At 31.3% G+C, this 21532-nt stretch overlaps 2 protein-coding genes and 1 long non-coding RNA gene across 3 annotated transcripts; all 3 read right to left on the bottom strand.

Annotated features, from left to right (window-relative positions):
• Positions 1-4712: 4712 nt before the first annotated feature.
• On the bottom strand, positions 4713-5283 carry LOC134234801 (uncharacterized). The gene is made up of 2 exons (XR_009985261.1): positions 5055-5283; positions 4713-4906 (listed from the first exon to the last, which is right to left on the bottom strand). It is a non-coding gene; the product is annotated as an uncharacterized LOC134234801 (long non-coding RNA).
• Positions 5284-5289: 6 nt separating this feature from the next.
• LOC134234797 (fibroleukin-like) lies at positions 5290-7167 on the bottom strand. Its single transcript, XM_062716841.1, has 4 exons — positions 7137-7167; positions 6731-6898; positions 5557-5562; positions 5290-5405 (listed from the first exon to the last, which is right to left on the bottom strand). Exons 1-4 carry the CDS (start codon positions 7165-7167, stop codon positions 5290-5292), a joined length of 321 nt encoding a protein of 106 aa, XP_062572825.1.
• Positions 7168-16333: 9166 nt separating this feature from the next.
• LOC134234799 (ficolin-1-like) lies at positions 16334-19394 on the bottom strand (the record flags this gene model as incomplete). Its single annotated transcript, XM_062716843.1, has 5 exons — positions 16334-16593; positions 17847-18014; positions 18216-18312; positions 18450-18595; positions 19140-19394. Coding segments are annotated over 5 exons (926 nt in total), but the record flags the coding sequence as incomplete, so codon positions are not given.
• Between the last annotated feature and the right edge of the window lie 2138 nt (positions 19395-21532).

Genomic DNA, 21532 nt, shown 5'->3' with positions numbered 1-21532 from the left:
CACTTTTAACACCTTGACTTTGACCTTGGTTTTTGACCTACTATTAAAAACGATTACCGTGGCCGTAACTAACTTTGACCTTGGAGATTTTAGTACTTGTGAAAAAACTTTAACCTTGGCCATAACTTTTGAACGATAAGGCTCACGGCTTTTATATTTCACCTAATTGATCCTTGTGACAAGAACTTTCACTTGATATTAAAATCCTTGACCCTTTGACCTTGACCTTGGAGATTAGAACATTTTTACATAAAAAATCCAAACTTTTACTTTGGCCTTAATTTTTCAATGGTAGATTCTTGGAATACCATATTTTTAATATCAAGTCTTCGTGACAAAAGCTTTCTATTGAAACCAACAATTTAAACTAGGGATGTCAAAATTGTCAATAATTGATATTCGAATATTCGATAGTAGTATTCGAATATATTCGAATATTCGATAAAATAAATACATCTTGCATTATAATATGTATACATCTTCACTCTTTTGTAAAGCAATATACGTTTTATGTCATTATTTTGGAATAAAATTTCATGTAGAGTTTTGTAAATGCACTATAATTAAATGTTTATTCTTAAAATATTTTACAGAATATATGAAGAGTTTACGTCCAAAATATAATTAAAAAAATTTTCCCCGAAAATTCAAAAGATTCTTCTTATAAGTTCCAGATTAATTAATCATCTTACCAAAGTGTACACTGATAACCCTTCAGATTTATACCACACAGAACAATTATCTAATGGAGAAACATTAAAAGCAATTACTCTAAGCTAATTAATTTCCTGATAATGATTTTAATTGATGTATACAATCATAAACAAGGGATCCATGTGTGTTACTTAAAAGATGTGGCCTTTCAACAATACAAATTAATTCTAAGTACTGGACACTGTTATACCTCTAATTAAATGATCAAATGAATATTTTTTTTTATCATTTTAATAGATACACTCTTCACACCTTTAAGGTAATCAAAGAGGAGTGTCTTTTAATTTTGTTTTAAATAAAATCTTATTGTTGGTCAACGATAAGAATTTGATTCAATTTCTAAAAAAACTTCAGTTTTTGCCAGATTTTTTTCTTTCTGATGCTTGTATACTTAAAATCCGAATATTCGAATCATAAATTTATATTCGAATATCAACTCATCGAATGAATATTCGAATATTCGAATATTCGTTGACATCCCTAATTTAAACCATTTAACCTTAGAAATTACGAATTTACAAGAAAACTTTAACTGGCCACAACTTTTGAATTGTAATATTTAGATCTTTATAATTTCACTTATATAGTCATTGCGAAAAGACCTTTCTTTGAATTTCAACACCTTCAACACTTTAACTTTGACCTTGGTTTTTGACCTACTTTTTGCAAACATATCCGTGTTTGTCCAACCTTTAATAACGCTTACTTTGTCTGTAACCTTTGAACAGGTGATGCAAGGGTTTTTTATGTCATACTATATTTGTATTTTTTTGAATGGCCTTACTTTAGGTACCAACATATTTGATCTGCATTTGAGAAAGCTTTACCTTCGCTATGTTGCCATACGGGGGCATCAATGTTTCACAAACATATCTTGTTATTGCATGCTGTTGTTTCTTGGAAGGATTAAAGACGTAAACCCCATACACCTTGGTATATACGTAAACAATTAATTCATAACATGCTTTCATTTTTATCAAATGCATACAATAACAAAAATATTTTTGTCAATTTTTTTTTTACAATGCAATTGATTAAAAAATTGATACTCTTTAATCAAAAAATATGTAGATTTTATTTTAACACCTTTGATAAAAAAAATTATTTAGATTTTTTTTTTTTTTTTGCTTTCTTCAAATCTGAATTTAAACTTTAAATAAAGAGCTGCACATTAAATCTGGAAAATAGATTTCTGCAGTGTATCAAAATTGTTCATTTCTAATTTCACCCATAAACATTATATTCCCTTGTTATTTAAATTGAAATAAAGGTTGGCCTAGGTTTGTTTATGCTCATTAGAAAATATTCTATTTTTACACATACCACGACGCAAAAAAGATAATACTTTCCCTTCAAATGTCTATTGAATTTGGATACAGCGGACCAAATTTTATACTTTTTTAGAGCATTCAGGATGTAAAGCAACAACTCATTGTATCGGTGGTGTTTCAAATTTGAAGATGATATAATTTTTTTCTTGTCCTTTTCTGCAGAAGTTGATGTCAACGGTTAATTTGCATTTCGTGCCAATGTTTTGACATTGACGACAATGAAAGACTCATTTTTGATAATGAAACACCTGCGGCGTATCAGAACTGGAATCCTAACGATGAGGGTGAGACAGCAGTTGACCCAATCTTTGGCCTCCTTTTGACGTATAATAACGACGGCATGTGGCGCTGGGTGACTGAGAGAAACTACACGTACTATACAGGAGAAGACGGACTAAAACTCCCCTTTATTTGTGAGGATTCTCCATTTTATTTGGAGCATGAAGAGTGTTCTGTTACATAATGATTCATTCTCTCTAAATTAAAATAAACATTTGCAACCATTATCTTTTGTTATATAATTTCATTAAGCAAGGTGTATAAAGTTCTAAATCATAATATGGAGTATTCTTAAGTTAACCTTGGATCGTATATTCGTCTCCTCGGAAATCATCTAGATTTATCCTCGGATCGTATATTCCTCTCCTTGGAAGAGATCTAGATTTATCCTCGGATCGTATATTCCTCTCCTTGGAAGAGATCTAGATTTATCCTCGGATTGTATATTCTTCTCCTCGGAAGAGATCTAGGTTTATCCTCATGTTTTAAATAAACTTTAAATATCATGTACACAAAGACAGACCGTGCATTATATTGTGTCGTTATTTTCCCAAGGAAAATGACTGGGATCTCCTCTAACCATACATACAAACATTTTAGCTCAAAGTGTTGTTTTTAAAATTTCTATCCGTAATCCAAAAAATAAGGGGCAAATATATTTTCCTAGGACGGCCGGTCCAGTTGTCTGTTTTTTAGTTATTTTTTTTTCCTGATTTATCTGTAAGTGGAAAATAAATTAGCCCTGACTACAGCCTTTAATTGGTTTGAGCTAAGGATTTCATATTTCACAGTTTTTTTTCTATAATTTGACGGTCAATTTGGAATTTGGAATTGGGGCCTTGGTCATATGAACAATGGCTTTAATATTTCACTGGTGTATTCAACGTGTAAAAACTTTTCCTAGGGTAAAGGTATTTTTAACTTTGATCTTTATGTTTGACTCACTTTTAAAGAAATTTTCAAAATTTTATTCTTAGCCATAGCTACTACATGGTTAAATCAAGTGATATCATACTCCTCACGCTCATATTTTGATAAGACCTTCTCTTGAGTACAAGCAGTAATGACCTTTAACCTTTAACTTATGGATTTGACCTACTTTTCAAAAAAGTAAACTTTGGTCGTATTTTCGGAATATTTAGTACAAGGGGTTAACTATTTTACGGGTTCATTTCTTGTGGTAGGAGCTTCTCTTGAATACCAATATTTTCTTTTAATATTTTTATCCTTTTATTTGGACATCAGACTTTGATCACCTTTTGAAAAAAACTTTGGTGATAACTTTTGAATGGTTGATTTCGTGACTTTTATATTTCACCTGTGTATTCTTTCTGAAATTCTTTTGGGCATCATTAATATTGACTCCTTGACCTTGTCCAGTTTGCCCTACTTTTGAAAATCTCTAACTTTGGTCATAATTACTGAACTGTTGCTGCTTATATGGTTTTTATTTTAGAAGGTAGACTCATTGTGAGGAACGTTTCTTTTGGTACCAAAACTACCTTTATATTGAACTTGGTGTTTGACCTGCAAACGAAAACATTTATCATAAGCCTCTTTGTTTCACAAACTTTTCTTGACTTTTTATCATTAGCTTCTAAAACTTTTCCTATTGATTTAATAACAAATTTCAAGTTGTAGTCTATCAAATATTTGGATATACTAGTATATAAAACATCGTTTACACATTGCATAAAGGAAAATGACTTGTCACACATATTGAATCATTTTTTAAAGATGTAGTCTCATAATTACAAAAGTTTTAGCAAACATATTGATTAATGTTAGCTTGCTTTTTATTTGCAAAAGCAGTTGCAAATATAAGATAACATCTTTCAAAAAATAATGAATCGGTGCTCATTTTTTTTCTCACTCCTTGTTTTGCAAATTTGATTTTTTTTCTAACTTACTTAAATTATCTCTAGCCTAAATAATGAATTTAAGTTATCTCAAATTTTGCTTTTAAGATTTGTGACGTCAAAATAAAACGTGTATTACAAATGTAAACTTTTAATCCCCGATCTGTGTTAGAGTGTTTTGAAATAAAAAAAACACACACAATAAAAAATTACAGTCGATTTAAAAAATATATATATCTTAACATCTTTATTACAATGAAACTTGTTTTATCCGACATGCACGGGGAACAAATTAAAAATATATGTGTTGGAATAAACAAGATGTAGTATTGCAGCGTGTAGAGATCATTGAGATAATTATAAATGACAAATGAAATTAAATGGCTGAAATCACAGTAAAGAGTATTGCATGTGTCGGATTAAACAAGTTCCATTGTAATAGATTTAACAAAAAAGTAATCTTCATCCTAATTCTCCGCCCTGTTATCTCCATTTATCAGTGTTTGTAAAAAAGAACGAAATATTTCTATTTTCAAATTTATTACAACACATATAAAATACATCTTTTACTGAATACATCCAGTATCGCTTTACAGAGCCGTTCAACCACCTTCTTTTACTATTTTTTACTTGATGTTAAATATTAAAAAAAAGAACTCAGCGATAAAAATTAATTTAAAATCGTCTCTTGGGGGTTTCCGTAATCCATGGATGATCTTTCGTCTGTCAAAAAAATTAAATCAATACTTTACAGATAAATGTAAAATAGCATATTTTTTTTTCTATTTCCAAAATAAGCAACTTTTATAACTGAAATTTTCAGAATAATACAAAAAGAAAAAAATGGATATTAAGATGTAATTATGTTTACCTAGTTCCGTCTGATCATCATTGAAGTCACCTTCACTGATGTCCCACTCGTTACTGTGGGATACCATGGGTAGGGCCAGGACCCCGGGGACCATTGACCGTTAAGGAAGGCCTGGTGACAGGCATTTAACCACCAGCCTCCTCTAATGTAACTGAGAGCAGCGCAGTTATAACTCCACCTGTCGTTATCTCTGTCTGGGGTACTGAAGGACATACCAGACAGATCGTAGCTTCTCTTATAAATAGACACAACAGTCATCTCCAGTCAATCTGTCGTTATCTCTGTCCGGGGTGGTGAAATACATCCCAGACAGACCCCTGTAAGAAGAACCAGTGTCCAACATACCGTCTCCTGTAAAATTAAAAAAGAAAAATATTACATGGACACTTGTTTAAAATAGATCAGTAGATTTATATCCACTATACTCGTCGTGATCTCTGTCTGGTGTGGAGAAGAACATCCCAGACAGATCGTGGTAAAATAAAACCTGTATTTAACATACTGTCCCCTGTAAAATCAAACAAAAAGAATCACAAAGTTAATTGATTTATATATTTTTAATCTAATTGTCAATAATAATACTGAGGTACACCTAAGAAAGACGACTTAAGGTGCTGGGTAGAGCGATAATATTTATTAAGTTCAGCCGTAGAATCCCTGGTGTCTATCATACTGGCATATGCAGAATTAGAGAAAATATATTACAGAGAAAATAGTTATTAATTTACATCACATTAATCTTAATACTGAAGTACGTCTAAAATACATTGTTTAACGTGCTGTTTCCTGTACGGAGAGATAAAAATAATACAAGACAACAAAACACTACACAATTCACATAGCATCCTTTCTAGTGTAACAATATACAACAGACGGGTTACACTGTGGGTGGGGGGGGGGGTTAAAGGTCATTTGAAATTCTAGAAAATATGAAAAAAAGAAATTTTAATATTTGTCCGAGAACGTGCCTTCAAAAATGTATAACATGCAATTTAAAGTAAATCATAAATAAAAAGATAAGATATGGTGTATCTGTGAATCTTTAAAGATGGTAGATTTCCTATTAAATAAATGTAAATGTGAAACGCGTTGAGGTCTTTTGAATTTGGCATTTTAAGCTTTTTTTATTTGAATATTTATCCGATCAATTATTTTTTATCATCAAATTTTTGCAAACCTTTAGACATTTAAGAGTAATGACGCACTGTAAACTTCTTATTCAGTAGTAGTAAAAAATTTGGATCATTGAAAATCAGATTATTATTTAATTATTATTATTGTAAACTTTTTTCCGTATCAGTTAAAATGTGAATTATAAAAAAATATCAGGAAACCCAATCTGAAAAGCAATGTTGAACAAATGTAATTATTGGATTTGTTTGTTTAAAAAAAATAATTTTTCCTTGTACATAAGATGTATAATTAGAAATTTTATCTACATGACAATAACAAATTCAATATCTACTGAGTATATGAATTGTATCTGCAAATGAAATTCTGTAATATTAAACATGCTTATATAGCGTGGAATCAAATAAGTATACATAATATCAGAAAAAAACCCACATCTTTCTTTCTTTCAAGAACTTTATAATCTTTCAATACAGAAAAGAATACTTATTGATAATATACGTAATTTGAACCCAATTATAAGAACTTAACGTGAATACACAAACCAAAAGTTCCACTGACAGGTCCAGCAAGAAAGAGTTGATATTGTTCTGATTCGTCGGAGACAGAGAATCGGTCGTACATTTCATACAGCGTTGTACCATTCTGGAGAGTGATGGATACATACAGGGATGAGGTGTTTTCTTTTGTTAATTTATGGATTACGTCATTCCCTGTATTAAGATATATTTGAAATCATCTGAAAAGTTCATCAAATACAATCAATTCTTTTAAAATCTATATGAATCTACCGTAATGAAAAATCAAATTATTTTCCATAACTGTAAACAATATTGCTGAATTTGGTCTCATTAGAATATGCCGCTAAATGATATTCTTCTTTCTATTTTCTTTTTATTATTTGAAATATCAATTAAACACGATATCTGAATATCATAGAACACACATTACCTGGTCTTAACTTTAGATCTTTAATACCCATTATAATTTTTTACTTGCCACAAGAATTTTTTTTATCTTAAAACTTTGAAGGAATAAAAAGTTTTTATTTGAAACCGATTTACACTTACCAATCCAGACATTCTGTTCTGGTGAACCAAAGCCATTTTTATATTCCGTCCAGGTCCTGTTAAATCTCACGGACCCGTCTACGCGTTTCTGAATTGCCTGTAAAAATTAACATACATTACATTTCAATTTATTGCTTTCGAACATTCGTAGGATCCATTTTTTATGAGATAAACTACAATACAATCCTAAAATCCTTAAAACCACCAAAACAAAGTGTGTTATATTAAGTACTTTTAATTATAAAATAAAAAAAAAAACTACCGTCCATCCACCGCCCATCGTGGTCATGTCGCAGTGGACACTTATTGGAATGGTTAATGTTCTGTAGGGGTATATATCATACACCCCTGTGATGGTTTGTCCATTTTCTTGAAGATCTTTGCAATCTTTGGGCATGCTAGAAAAATCTAAAAAAAAATACAGGAAACTTGATAAAAAAAAAATCTTGTTCCCTCGAGAAGGACCTAAAAAATCAAAGAAGGGGGGGGGGGTACACACAAGGCACTGCATTACAGTTTTTCACTGACTTTGATAATACATCTAAATGAAGATGCACACACTCGGTTTTTTTTTCTTTGATGTGAACAAAAGCATGTCTACATATTGAAGATCTACACATGTACCTACATGCACATACATACCTGGCCTGAAATTACAGTGATGGATCTACGGAGCTGGTGCAGACCGTCTCAGTTTTTCATTATTTTTCGAAAGTTTGTCCTCATCTTCTCGTAAAAGGGGTAAACAATGCCTATGTCTCTTATTTCTTCCCTATTTTCTTTAAAGATTAATATCTGGTTAATGCATGTAAACCCACTGCAAAAATCTCAGCTGATGTCGCCACGTTTTTAGATGTAAACAGCATTCCGTGTCAACGAGTGCAAGCGCTTGGCTGAAGCCGAATGCAGCCAAACGACACATAAAAAAGAGAATTATTATAAAGACATGCTGTTTAATATACGAGAAAATTACTAATTATTTTCTATTTAAGCATGAAAATATTGTCGTTTATTACAGATTCTTGCAAACATCGGTAAATACTTATTTTAAGCTCTATTTCCTTGTATGGATCAATCAGGGCGGAGCAACTGTCATGACGTCAGACCTCATCATGACCTCGTTGCCATATTTTTTTTTTCATGTGTTGCCTTAACTGTACAGCGTTGGCGTTAGAATATAGATGAACAAAATTGTAAAAGGAACTAACAGAAACATTTCACTTAACTAAGTCATGTTATATATATCCGCAAAATTTTATTTATCAACCTATATTTTATAATCATCAGTGCATAAAAATTATAAACTTAATTATAAAGTTATATTTTCAAAATTCTATGTTACACTTACTTGCGCAACTATATTTGAAAGAGGCAGAGTCGAGTTTAAAATTGTTTTTCGGGGATAACAAATAAACATGTTATCCTTAAAAGTAGTTTTTCTTTTTATTACTTTTATTTTAAATATATTTAGAATGTATTGAAATGAAAGCGCACTCGCATACATTCCCGACAGTTAACAATTTTATACTATTTCCTTATCATGCTTTTTCACCCATTGCTATATAATGTTACCAGGAGGATGTGGTTTATACACACAGAAGTGTTAAAACTCTTTTTCATAAATGTTTTTGACCAATTAAATTTGACCTCATGTTCAGGTAAAAGCGAAATGCATGCAAAAGTCTACCAAATTGCAATACCAGTGATAAAACAAATGATGAGACGTTCAGTATTTATTTGATGTGTTTCAAAATTAGCAAATATTTACCTAAATCAACAATCAGACAGATTAAATGTGATCCAATTGGATTGGCCGAGGTGGCCTCCGAACTCAGAATCCTGACGAGTCGGATTGGACGAGGTGGCCTCCGGGCTCAGAGTCCTGACGAGTCGGATTGGTCGAGGTGGCCACCAGACTCAGAGTCCTTACGAGTCGGATTGGCCAGGGTGGCCCCGAACTCAGAGTCCTGACGAGTCGGATTGTTCGAGCTGGCCCCGGACTCAGAGTCCTGACGAGTCGGACGTGGATGAGACTGACCTTCGTTAAATAATACTTAAATAAGTAATGATTATAAGCCAAAAACTGTCCATTATGTCAGATATTAGACGACCCGAGTCGCGTTAGCGCCGAGGAGAGTCTAATATCTGACATAATGGTCAGTTTGAGGCTTAAAACTTACTTAAAACATTTCACCATTGTCGAACACTTCCATTGTTAACTTATTGGACAGTCACAGGTAAGGTCTCGTTCTGCTTGGATGACTACCTGGCACTGTTCATCAAGTTAGGCCAAAGAAAACCAGTTTTGGCTTTTCTTCTGTCTTTATCAATAGTGGGAATCATCGAAATGTTTTTTATATCATTAACATTGTTTAGTCTTATTTATCCACATTGCGACATTTTTTATATATACTACGCATGCGTAAAAGTCAGTTCTACTAAATACTTTACAATTTATTCATTTTACAACGCAATGACCACGGATGAAAACTACATTTTAATTTTGAAAAAAAAAGACCTTCAGAATCGGGTGTTTTGACGATGCCATTTATTGATTACACCAAGATGCCTAAGTTCAGGTTTTTACTGTGAAATCCGGATATATATTCTTATGTTTCGGAATTTGCAAGAAACAGTTCCCGTTAAAAGGTAATTTTTGTAAACCAATAGGATTTGAAGGATTTTACTCAAACAACTGTTTATTAAAGCATTTTCTATGAAATTGGGAGATTATTCCTGATGTATTTTTTAAAAATGCAATTCTCTTTTGTGAGCAGGCTTCGAACTCGAAAGGATTTTACACCAGCTACTCCTTAAAACGACAGATACTCAATTAAATGACGCAGGACTAGTTGGACAAATGGTCATAAATCAACGGACGAAATTACAAATTTCGTTGGAATTTTGTGAGCTAAATTTTGTGCTACATGCGGAAAAATAGATATTTCAATAAACAAAAAAGCCCAAAGTTTTGTGTAAGAAAACACATGCTTCTCTTTCATCTTTTGTGTCCATTGGATTCTATATATGTTCCGTGGATCAATCATTGTGAAATGAATCTATTATATTGCAATGAACGGTGAATTTAGGAAATTTATAATCGGAGCCACGGATGCGTTTACAATAATGAATCTGAGACATTCAATTCACTGGATTATTTGTGCCATTTTCAATAGGACTTTTTTGAGAAATATTAACATTTAACGCTACTAATTTTCTCCATTGTTCATATTAAATTGTTTGCTTTGTCATTGCCTTTTACGTGGTGCTGACTTATTTGCCTCGCCCTTTGTTCTCATTTTAACGTTACCTGTACCTGTCCAATAAGTTGAATCTTATTGGACACCTACAGGTAACTTATTGGACGGGGTGCAGGACAATAACAAATTTATTGAACCAGGTTTAACAAAAGATGACGTCACAAAAATGTTTAAATACAAGGCTATTCATTAAAATGTATATAATGATGTAAGTAAATGACATGTGTTGACATTTATTAAAATGAGTGAAAGATTCAGGGGTAGAAATAATTAAATATACATAATGACTCCATAATGACTGATATTTCAGTCTCCAGGCATTAAAATATCAAGAGTCCAAAAAGTGTCACTGTTAAAAAAACAATTAGATTCGTAAAACATACGAGGTTTAAACCAAATGTTTGTGGAATTTCTTTCTAAAATTGTATCATGATTTGATCACAACTTTTGTTCAACATGTCTTAACAAAATATTTTTAGTTTTTAAGATAAAAAGGAAAACATGTGTAAATTTTCGCTCTTTTAGGCGTTCTATTTTTTGACCCCTGTATAGCGCCATTTTTAATAGAGAAATTGAAAAACAAAAACCGATGTGCACAACTTCAATCCTTCTGTTATCTAAAACCAGTAAAATTTCTGCTCCAGCTCTAGTGGTCTTTGAGCCTTTGTCTGGAATGAAAGCCTATAATTTTTTGTTTAAAGGGAAATAACTCAAAACCGGAAGTGACTTTTTGAAATTATCGACAGCATTCTGATAGAGTTTATTACCGTCTATAATGTCTGAAAATTTGAGCAAAATCCATTGAGAAATGAGTGAGATTATAGGCTTCAAAGTTGGCGTCTAGGAAGAAAACAAAAAAAAGAATAATAAGAATAATCTTAATCTTCAGAATCAGTAGAAGGTCTTCCGTTGGAAACGGAAAACCTTAATGACGTTACTTAGCTTTAGATCAAGTTTAATTTTTGTCGACTTCAATGTCTTTTTATAAAACTGTGGATTTTTTTTAATTTTAGAAGGAACCAGATTAGTCCTGCTGGTAGGGGACTAGTATTGCTTATGAAACACTTTCACGATGCTTTAAACTTTTAGATTTTTTATAAATTCCTTAATTATTCAGTACCTAAAATGAATTCTTAATACTTAGAATCTTATTGTTTTCAAAGGTAGATAAACAGGGGACTGATGGTACTTACAACATAGATGCAGAAGATCCGGCCTGTAGTAACTGGTTACGATTCGTTAATTCTCCCGCCAAATATCAACAGGAAAACGTCATTCCTATCACGTGCGAGGGCATCACCTTCTATATGACGTCACATGACGTAGAGCATCTGGTCTGGTATGGTGATGGATATAGGAGATTTTTAGTCGCAAACTGCATACATTTAATCAATACATTTTATGGCTAATTGTTTACACCCGATATATAAACAGTCTAATTATCAGATTATTTTACCATACATAATGTGGTCACAAAAAAAAAATTCTTACATGCTGTCGATTCTTAGGAGGTTTTAAGGAGTAAACCCCATAATTAAACAATTTATTCATAATATGCTTTCCTTTTTATCACATGAATTTAGTAATTATTTTTTATCAAATTGCTCTAATTTGCATTTGATTAAAAAAAAGAAACTCATTCATCAAAAATTATGTAGATTATATTTAAACACCTTTGATAAATAGTGAGATTTTTTTTCATTTTTCATTTAAACTTTTAGGTTAAAAAACTTCTTATTAAATCTGCAAAATACGTTTTCGCAATTTATTAAATTTGATAGTTTCTAATTTCATCTGAAAACCTTATTTTGGAATCAAACACCACCTAAGGGAACTTATAAACTTTGTTCTTCAAATTGAAATATAGTTTGGCCTAGATTTGCTCATGCTCGTTAGATAATATTCTATTGTTACATTTGCCACGACGCTAAAAAAAGGATTCATTCCATTTTAAGGTCTATTGAATTTGGATACAGCAGTTCAATTTTTTTTTAATTTTTTAGAGCATGCAGGATGTAAAGCAGCAAATCTTATTGTATCGGTGGTGTTTCAAACTTGAGGATGATTTAATTTTTTTCGTGTCATTTTCTGCAGAAGTTGATCTAAGCGGTTCATTTGCATTTCGTGCCAATTTTTGACATTTGACGACAATGAAAGACTTATTTTTGATAATTGGACACCAGTTACGTATCAGAACTGGAATTCTAACGATGAGGGTGAGACAGCAGTTGACCCAATCTTTGGCCTCCTTTTGACTTATCATAACGACGGCAGGTGGCGCTGGGTGACTGAGAGGAACTACACGTACTATACAGGAGAAGACGGACTAAAACTCCTCTCTATTTGTGAGGATTCTCCAGTTTATTTGGAGCATGAAGAGTGTTCTGTTACATAATGATTCATTTTCTTTTACTTAAAATAAAAATTTGCAACCGTTATCTTTTGTTATATAATTTCATTAAGCATGGTGTATAAATTTCTAAATCATTAAATGGAGTATTCTTAAGTTAACGTCGGATCGTATATTCTTCTCCTCTAGATTTATCCTTGGATCGTAAATTACTTTCCTCGGAAGATATCTCAATTCATCCTCGGATTGTATATTCGTCTTCTCGGAAGAGATCTAGGTTAATCCTCATGTTTTAAATAAACTATGAATAGCATGTACACAAAGACAGACAGTACATTATATTGTTTCGTTATTTTCCCAAGGAAACTGACCGGGATCTCCTCTAACCATACATACAAACATTTTAGCACAAAGTGTTGTTTTTAAAATTTCTATCCGTAATCCAAAAAATAAGGGGCAAATATATTTTCCTAGGATGGTCGGTCCAGTTTGTTTGTTGTTTTGTTTTTCTTCTGATTTATCTGTAATTGGGGAAATCAATTAGCCCTGACTACAGCCTTTAATTGGTCTGAGCTACAGATTTCATATTTCACAGGTTTTTTTTTTAGTTTGACGGTTAATTAGGAATTTGAGCCTTGGTCATATGAACTATGGCTTTAATATTTTACAGGTGTATTCAACGTGTAGAAACTTTTCCTAGGGTAAAAGTATTTTTGACTTTTACCTTTATGTTTGACTCGCATTTAAAGAAATTTTCAAAATTTTATTCTTAGCCATAGCTACTACACGGTTAAATCAAGTAATATCATACTCCTCACGCTTATGTTTTGATATGACCTTCTCTTGAGTACAAGCACTAATGACCTTTAACCTTGATCTTATGGATTTGACCTCCTTTTCAAAAACGTTAACTTTGGGCGTATTTACTGAATATTTAGTGCTAGGGGTTAACTATTTTACCGGTTCATTTCTTGTGGTAAGAGCTTCTGTTGTACACTAATATTTTCTTTTTATACTTTACCCTTTTATTTGGACATCAGACTTTGACCTTCTTTTGAAAAACTTTGGTATTAACTTTTTTAATGGTTGATTTCGTGACTTTAATATTTCCCCTCTGTATTCTTTCTGAAATTCTTTCGGGAATTATTAATATTGACTCCTTGACCTTGTCCAGTTTGACCTACTTTTGAAAATCTCTAACTTTGGTCATAATTACTGAACTGTTCCTGCTTTTATGGTTTTTATTTTAGAGGGTAGACTCATTGTAAGGAACGTTTCTTTTGGTACCAAAACTACTTTTATATTGACCTTGGTGTTTGACCTGCAAACCACAGCATTTATCATAAGCCTCTTTGTTTCACAAACTTTTCTTGAATTTTTATCATTAGCTCCTAAAACTTTTCCTATTGATTTAATAACAAATTTCAAGTTGTAGTCTATCAACTTTTTTGGATATACTAGTGTATAAACCATCCTTTACACATTGCATAAAGGAGAATGACTTGTCACACATATTGAATCATTTTTTAAAGATGTAGTCTCATAATTACAAAAGTTTTTGCAAACATATTGATTAATGTTAACTTGCTTTTTATTTGCAAAGGCAGTTGCAAATATAAGATAACATCTTTTAAAAAACAATGAATCAGTGCTTATTTTTTATTTTTTATTCTTACTCCTTGTCTTGTTTTGCAAATTTTTTTCTAACTTACTTGAAATATCTCTAACCTAAATAACAATAAATTTAAATGATCTCAAATTTTGCTTTTAACGTTTGTGACGTCAGAATAAAACGCATATTACACATGTAACCTTTTAATCCCCGACCTGTATTAGTGTGTTTTGAAATAAAAAAAAAATAAAATATTACAGTATCGATATAAGTCTGCTATAACGTATTTTGTGCTTTCAAGAGCAGAAAGCTCTTTTATTAATGACTATTTGTAGCAATATAAGATATTGATCTTCAGAAAATATGATTTTTCTTTTTACTTTAAGCTCATAATCTAGTATCATGGAGAATCTAGTATCTTTGCGTTTCTTGCCACACCTAAAATTCAAGCTATCTAAATATATTCATGGTATAATTAGATTTGTGGAAAGAAATATTCAGTACGGCTCACTTCAACATTTTAGCTTATTTTCTCCATAATATTAAAAATAACAATAATTTCAATTAAAGTGGTTTCAAGTATATTAATGGATCTTTGAATGCTCATCAATTAAAAATACTGCATGGATGAAAAAAGATGGGGATATGTTTTTAGAGAAGTATAATCTTAGATGTATTGTACCACAAAATATGACCGTCAAATATATCTATGATTTTTAAAGAAAAAATATCTTAACATCTTTATTACAATGAAACTTGTCTTATCCGACATGCACGGGGAACAGATTAAAATATATGTGTTGGAATAAACAACGTGTAGTATTGCAGTGTTTGAAGATCATTGAGATAATTATAGATGACAAATGAAATTAAATGGCTGAAATCACAGTAAAGAGTACTGCATTTGTCGGATTAAACAGGTTCCACTGTAATAGGTTTAACTATAAAGTAATCTTCATCCTAATTCTCCGCCCAGTTATCTCCATTTATCAGTGTTTGGAAAAAAAGAACGAAATATTTCTATTTTCAAATTTATTACAACACATATAAAGTACATTATTTACTGAATACATTCAGTATCGCTTTACAGAACAGTTCAATCTCCCTTCTTTTATTGTTTGTTACTTGATGTTAAATATTAAAAAAAAGAACTCAGCGATAAAAATTAATTTAAAATCGTCTCTTGAGGGTTTCCATAATCCATGGATGATCTTTCGTCTGTTAAAAAAAATTAAATCAATGCTTTACAGATAAATGTATAATAACATATTTTTTTTGCTATTTCCAAAAAAAAGCAACTTTTATAACTGAAATTTTTAGAATAATACAAAGAGAAAAAAAATGGATATTAAGGTCAAGATCTAGTAAATAACTAGAGACTACTTTTTGGTGCTAGATCCATTATGACGTCATAATCAATTTCAATTTCTTTTTCCCGTACTTTACAGCTTTAGCAAAATTATGTAGAAAATATGGTATTTTAATGACATTCAAGTTGAAATCATAAGAAAAGTAAACTGGATACCTATATTAAATTTGGTATTGTTTTAAAGAAGAGGCCATGAACATACTAATTACCGTTTTCTGAGAGACTGTAGGCAATCTGGATACATTTCCTTTGTCGAATATGAGAAAAACTCCTATATTCATGACTGGTTTTCTTAATTTTTCATTGAAAATGAGAGTTTATTATACCGTTTTTCATCTTGTTTATCTACAAATTATGCCCCGAAACACCTTATTTGACCAAGCTAAAGTTGTAAAGCATCAATAAAGGAATTTATTTCTCAAGTTTGGTAAATCTGTAGGCATCTTTCATTTACTAGATCTTGACCTTAAGATGTAATGATGTTTACCTAGTTACGTCTGATCATCATGGTGGTCCCTATCACTGACGTCCCACTCGTTACTGTAGGATACCATGGATACCAGACTCCCGGGGACCATTGACCATTAAGGAAGGCGCGGTGACAGATATTGAACCACCAGCCTCCTCTACGGGTACTGTCAGCAGCACAGTTAAATCCACTTTCTCCGTCGTTATCTTTGTCTGGGGTGGAGAAGGACATCCCAGACAGATCTCTGTTACGATTACCGGTGTCCAACATACTGTCTCCTGTAGAATTAAAAAAGAAAAATATACATGGACACTTGTTTAAAATAGATCAGTAGATTTATATCCACTATACTCGTCGTGATCTCTGTCTGGGTGGAGAACATCCCAGACAGATCGTGGTAAAATAAAACATAACATACTGTCCCCTGTAAAATCAAACAAAAAGAATCACAAAGTTAATTGATTTATATATTTTTAATCTAATTGTCAATAATAATACTGAGGTACTTCTAAAGATAGACGACTTAAGGTGCTGGGTAGAGCGATAATATTTATTTAGTTCAGTCATTGAATCCCCGATGTCTATCATACTGGTACCTGCAGAATTAGAGAAAATATATAACAGAGATAATAATTATTAATTTACATCAAATTAATCTTGATAACACTACACAATTCACATAGCATCCTTCTAGTGTAACAATAAACAACAGACCTGTTACACTTTTAAGCATGGTATTATTGGGGGGGGGGGGGGTTAAAGGTCATTTGAAATTTTAGAAAATATGAAAAAATGAAATTTTAATATTTGTCCGAGAACGTGCCTTCAAACATGTATAACATGCAATACTAAGTAAATCATTAATAACGAGATAAGATATGGTGTATCTGTGAATGTTTTAAGATGGTAGATTTCCTATTAAATAAATGTAAATGTTAAACACGTAAAGGTCTTTTGAAATTGGCTTTTAAAGCTTTTTTTTATTTGAATATTTATCCGATCAAATATTTTTTATCATCAAATTTTCGTAAACCTGTCGACATTTAAGATTAATGACGCACTGTAAACTTCTTATTCAGTAGTAGTAAAAAATGTGGATCATTGAAAATCAGATTATTATTTAATTATTATTATTGTAAACTTTTTCCGTATTAGTTAAAATGTGAATTATCAAAAATTATCAGGAACCCAAGCTGAAAAGCAATGTTGAACAAATGTAATTATTGGATTTGTTTGTTAAAAAATTAGCATAATTTTTCCTTGTACATAAGATGTATAATTAGAATTTTTATCTACTTGACAATAACAAAATCGATATCTGCTGAATATGTGAATTGTACCTACAAATGATATTCTGAAATATTAGACATGTTTAATTAGCGTGGAATCAAAAACGTATGCAGAATATCAGAAAAAAACACATCTTTCTCTTTTTTTCAAGAACTTATAATCTGTTTATACAGAAAAGAATAATCATGATGATATACATAATTTAAACCTAATTTTAAGAACTAAACCTGAATACATTTACCTAGGGTCCCCGTGGCAGGTCCTGCAAGAAAGAGTTGATATTTTCCAGCTTCGTCGGAGACAGAGAATCCATCATACATTTCATACAGCGTTGTACCATTCTCGAGAGTGATAGACACATAAAGGGATGATGAGTTTTCTTTTGTTAATTGATGGATTACGTCATTTCCTGTATTAAGATATATTTAAAATCAATTATTTGAGATATATATCAATTAAGTACGATATGTGAATATCGTAGAACACATATTACCTAGTCTTAAATTCAAATCTTAATTACGCTTTTTATTTTTTCACCTATCACATGAATGTTTTATCTTTAAACTAAGAAGGGATAAAAAGTTCTTATTTGAAAGCGATTTATACTTACCAACCCAGACATTCTGTTCCGGTGAACCGAAACCATTTTTATATTCCGTCCAGTTTCTGTCAAAGATCACGGATCCGTCTACGCGTTTCTGAATGGCCTTTGAAAATTAACATGCGTAACAATTCAATTTAGAGCTTCGAACAATCATTTATTACGATATTAACTCAAAATATTCATATTAATTTTTATTTTACAATATATTATGTATTTTTAATTTTAGAATAAACAACATACCGTCCATCCCCCACCATTTGTGGTCATATCGCAGTAAACATTTATTGGCATTATTAATGTACTGTAGGGGTATATATCATACACCCCTGTGATGGTTTGTCCGTTTTCTCGAAGATCCTTGCAATCTTTGGGCAAGCTAGAAAAATCTAAAAAAAAAAAAAAAGAAAAATAATAATACCAGAATCATACAATGTATATGTACAAGAAGTGAGAGGATATATGATGCCTGCATGATATATGAACGTTAATTGTTGGAGCTAAAACATTAACTACATTTACAATGTGTACCATGTATGTCAAACAGTTCATCATTATCTAAATCATTCTTGTTTTCTATTTGATACAAATCTTTGATTAAGGACATGATTAAAAATATTAGAAAATTTAATACAATCATTTTCAATTCTTTGTTGATTGAAAGAAAAGTAAAAGAGGAATACATGTGTAGATAAGATGATAAACAATTTAGACACTGAAACAGATGTTGAAAAATGAAATAAAAATCAGGATATCCTTTTTATGCATGATACAATGTATGTGAAATTGAACATTTCGTAGATTCTTGGGTGTTACAATGACTATGATTTCCAACACTGTCTATCGTATCAAACTTGATCAAAAATCGTGTCCTCTCGAGAAAGACCTAAGAAAAGAAGCTAAAAGAATAAAATTTAAAAAAAAATTACATACCGTTATCCGAGTAGTATCTCCAACCGGTCTCATCAGACAGCCCAGATGTAAGACTTTCCTTGTGGGTACGGCATTTCTTCGTTTGTGAGTTAAAGCCAAAGAAGCTGCACTCCCTTTGACAGATTGTGGCGCACTCGATCAAGGAATGAGCATTGTGTTCCCCGAAAAGTTCATAGTTTGACTTCTTATCATTGAATTCGAGTTTCGCTGTATATTTCTTAGAAATAAAAGTAGCTTTAGATAAAGCTAAGAAGCCTACAATTAAAGTGATAACCCACTGATTGCTCATTATTTTTTTTTTTGCGAAAAAAAAAACCCTGCCGCGTTCTTGCTAATCTGTGAAATTCTGCTAAATGGTCTTTCAACAGCCAGATATATATATATATATATATATATATATATATATATATATATATATATATATATATATATATATATATATATATATATATATATATATATATATATATATATATATATATATATATATATATATATATATATATATATATATATATATATGTCGTACCATAATCAATGTCTGAAAAGTGATTGGTTTACTGTTACGTATTCTAGATTTCATTATTGTTTAAGTATCGATTTTATTGAAGTTCATATGAATTCTCATGAATTATCATAAACGTTTATTTTGAAATTGCAATTTAAAATTTAACAATGAAAGGTGTTCTATTTTTAATTTAGTTATTGCCTGTTATGTTATGATATTGTACAATGTTTTTATTAGCTATCAACTCAAACTGAATGAAATTAGAAATAAGGAATTTTGTAAAATTCATATATCTGAATTTTTAAGAATTTATTGATTTATTTCAGCTTTGGTACATCAGCCTCTAAATGTTAATGTAACACAATATATCATCATTGGTTTATTTTTTGAAATTGCAATAAGAATGCTTTTAAGCGCATTAAAACTTTTTTTTAAAAATGAATAGTACATACGATAGATGTTCAAATTAAAGAATCGTAATATGTTGTTAAAATGACATAGGAGTCGATACCGGAGGAAGGGGGCCTTAACCATAGATAGACAGTGGTAATTTGGATTTACCTTTATTTGTAGATCCCCGCACATACACACACTTTCTATTAGCCCCCCTAACATTCAATTTGCTTCCGACGCCCATGAATGAGACCCAATTTGGTGATTTATTTAAAGGAAACGGATAAATACTATTCAAAGCTAATTCACTGTGAATTAGCTGCTTTTATCGAAGGAAGTACATATTTAAATGCTTTACCTAAATCTCAGTACTTATTCCTAGTGATTATCGTTCTTGTCAAATATTTTAGTTCATTATCCCCCCTTTTAATAAAAAAAAAACACCTGAGGTCGCTTTGGTTTCAACTTCGTTTTTCAATATTCCAGCATCATCTTGGGTCGGTAAAAATTTTCCAGCTTGTTATTGTGTATTTTTAATTTATAACAACCACCCACCTCACCCATTTAGAATAGATACAGCTTTTTTGGTTTTTTTAGTCGTAGAGCCGGGTGAAGAGCTTCTGGTCTGGTATGGTGACGGATATGGGAGGTTTTTAGGCGTAAACCGCATACATCCGGGTAATGAAACATATATTTTATGGTTAATTGTTTCCATCTGGGTATTTAAACAATCTCCTTATCAGATAAATTGACCATATACAATGTGGTCATTAAAACATTTTTATGTCGTATTTTTGTCGTGTCCGTCCCTCTGTCTGTCGGTCTGTCTCTCTCTCTCTCTTTGTGTGTCTCTCTGTCTGTTTGTCCGTTTGTACGCAAAAACTTTAATAAGGCCCATAGCTTTCGATTTAGTGGAGCTATGACTATTATTTTTCACACATGTATTCTTTGTGATAAGACCTTTCTTAGGGTACCACATAACTTGACATTTTGACCTTGACCTATGAGTTTGATCTAGTTTTACACAAAAATTCCAAACTTTTACGTTTGCCATATCATTGGAACAGTGGATACCAAGATTGTTATAATTTACATATAATTCACATATATACTTTTTGTTAAGAAATTTTTTATTGGATACCAAAAACTTTGACCTTGGAGATTTTAGTACTTGTTTAAGCTTGGCCATAACGTTTGAACGGTAAGGACAAGACCTTTTATTTGATATTAAAAACCTTGACCCTTTGACTTTGACCTTGGAGTTTGACATATTTTTACACAAAAAATCCAAACTTTTACTTTGGACCTAATTCTTAAACGTTAGCGACTAGGAATATCATATTCTGAATATCAATTCTTTGTGACTAGAGCTTTCTATTGAAAGTACTAGTTTTGACATTTTGACTTTAGATATTTCCGTATTAACAAGAAAACTTTCACTTTGCCCATAACTTTTGAATTGTACGGTTTAGGTCTTTCAATCTTAATTTAT

The sequence above is a fragment of the Saccostrea cucullata genome, unplaced genomic scaffold (genome assembly GCF_032062105.1).
Source record: "Saccostrea cucullata isolate Sc308-1 unplaced genomic scaffold, CSIRO_AGI_Scuc_v1 ctg3819, whole genome shotgun sequence".
Taxonomy (NCBI): domain Eukaryota; kingdom Metazoa; phylum Mollusca; class Bivalvia; order Ostreida; family Ostreidae; genus Saccostrea; species Saccostrea cuccullata.
Note: the sequence above shows the minus strand (reverse complement) of the source record. Positions and strands in the feature narration are given on the sequence as shown.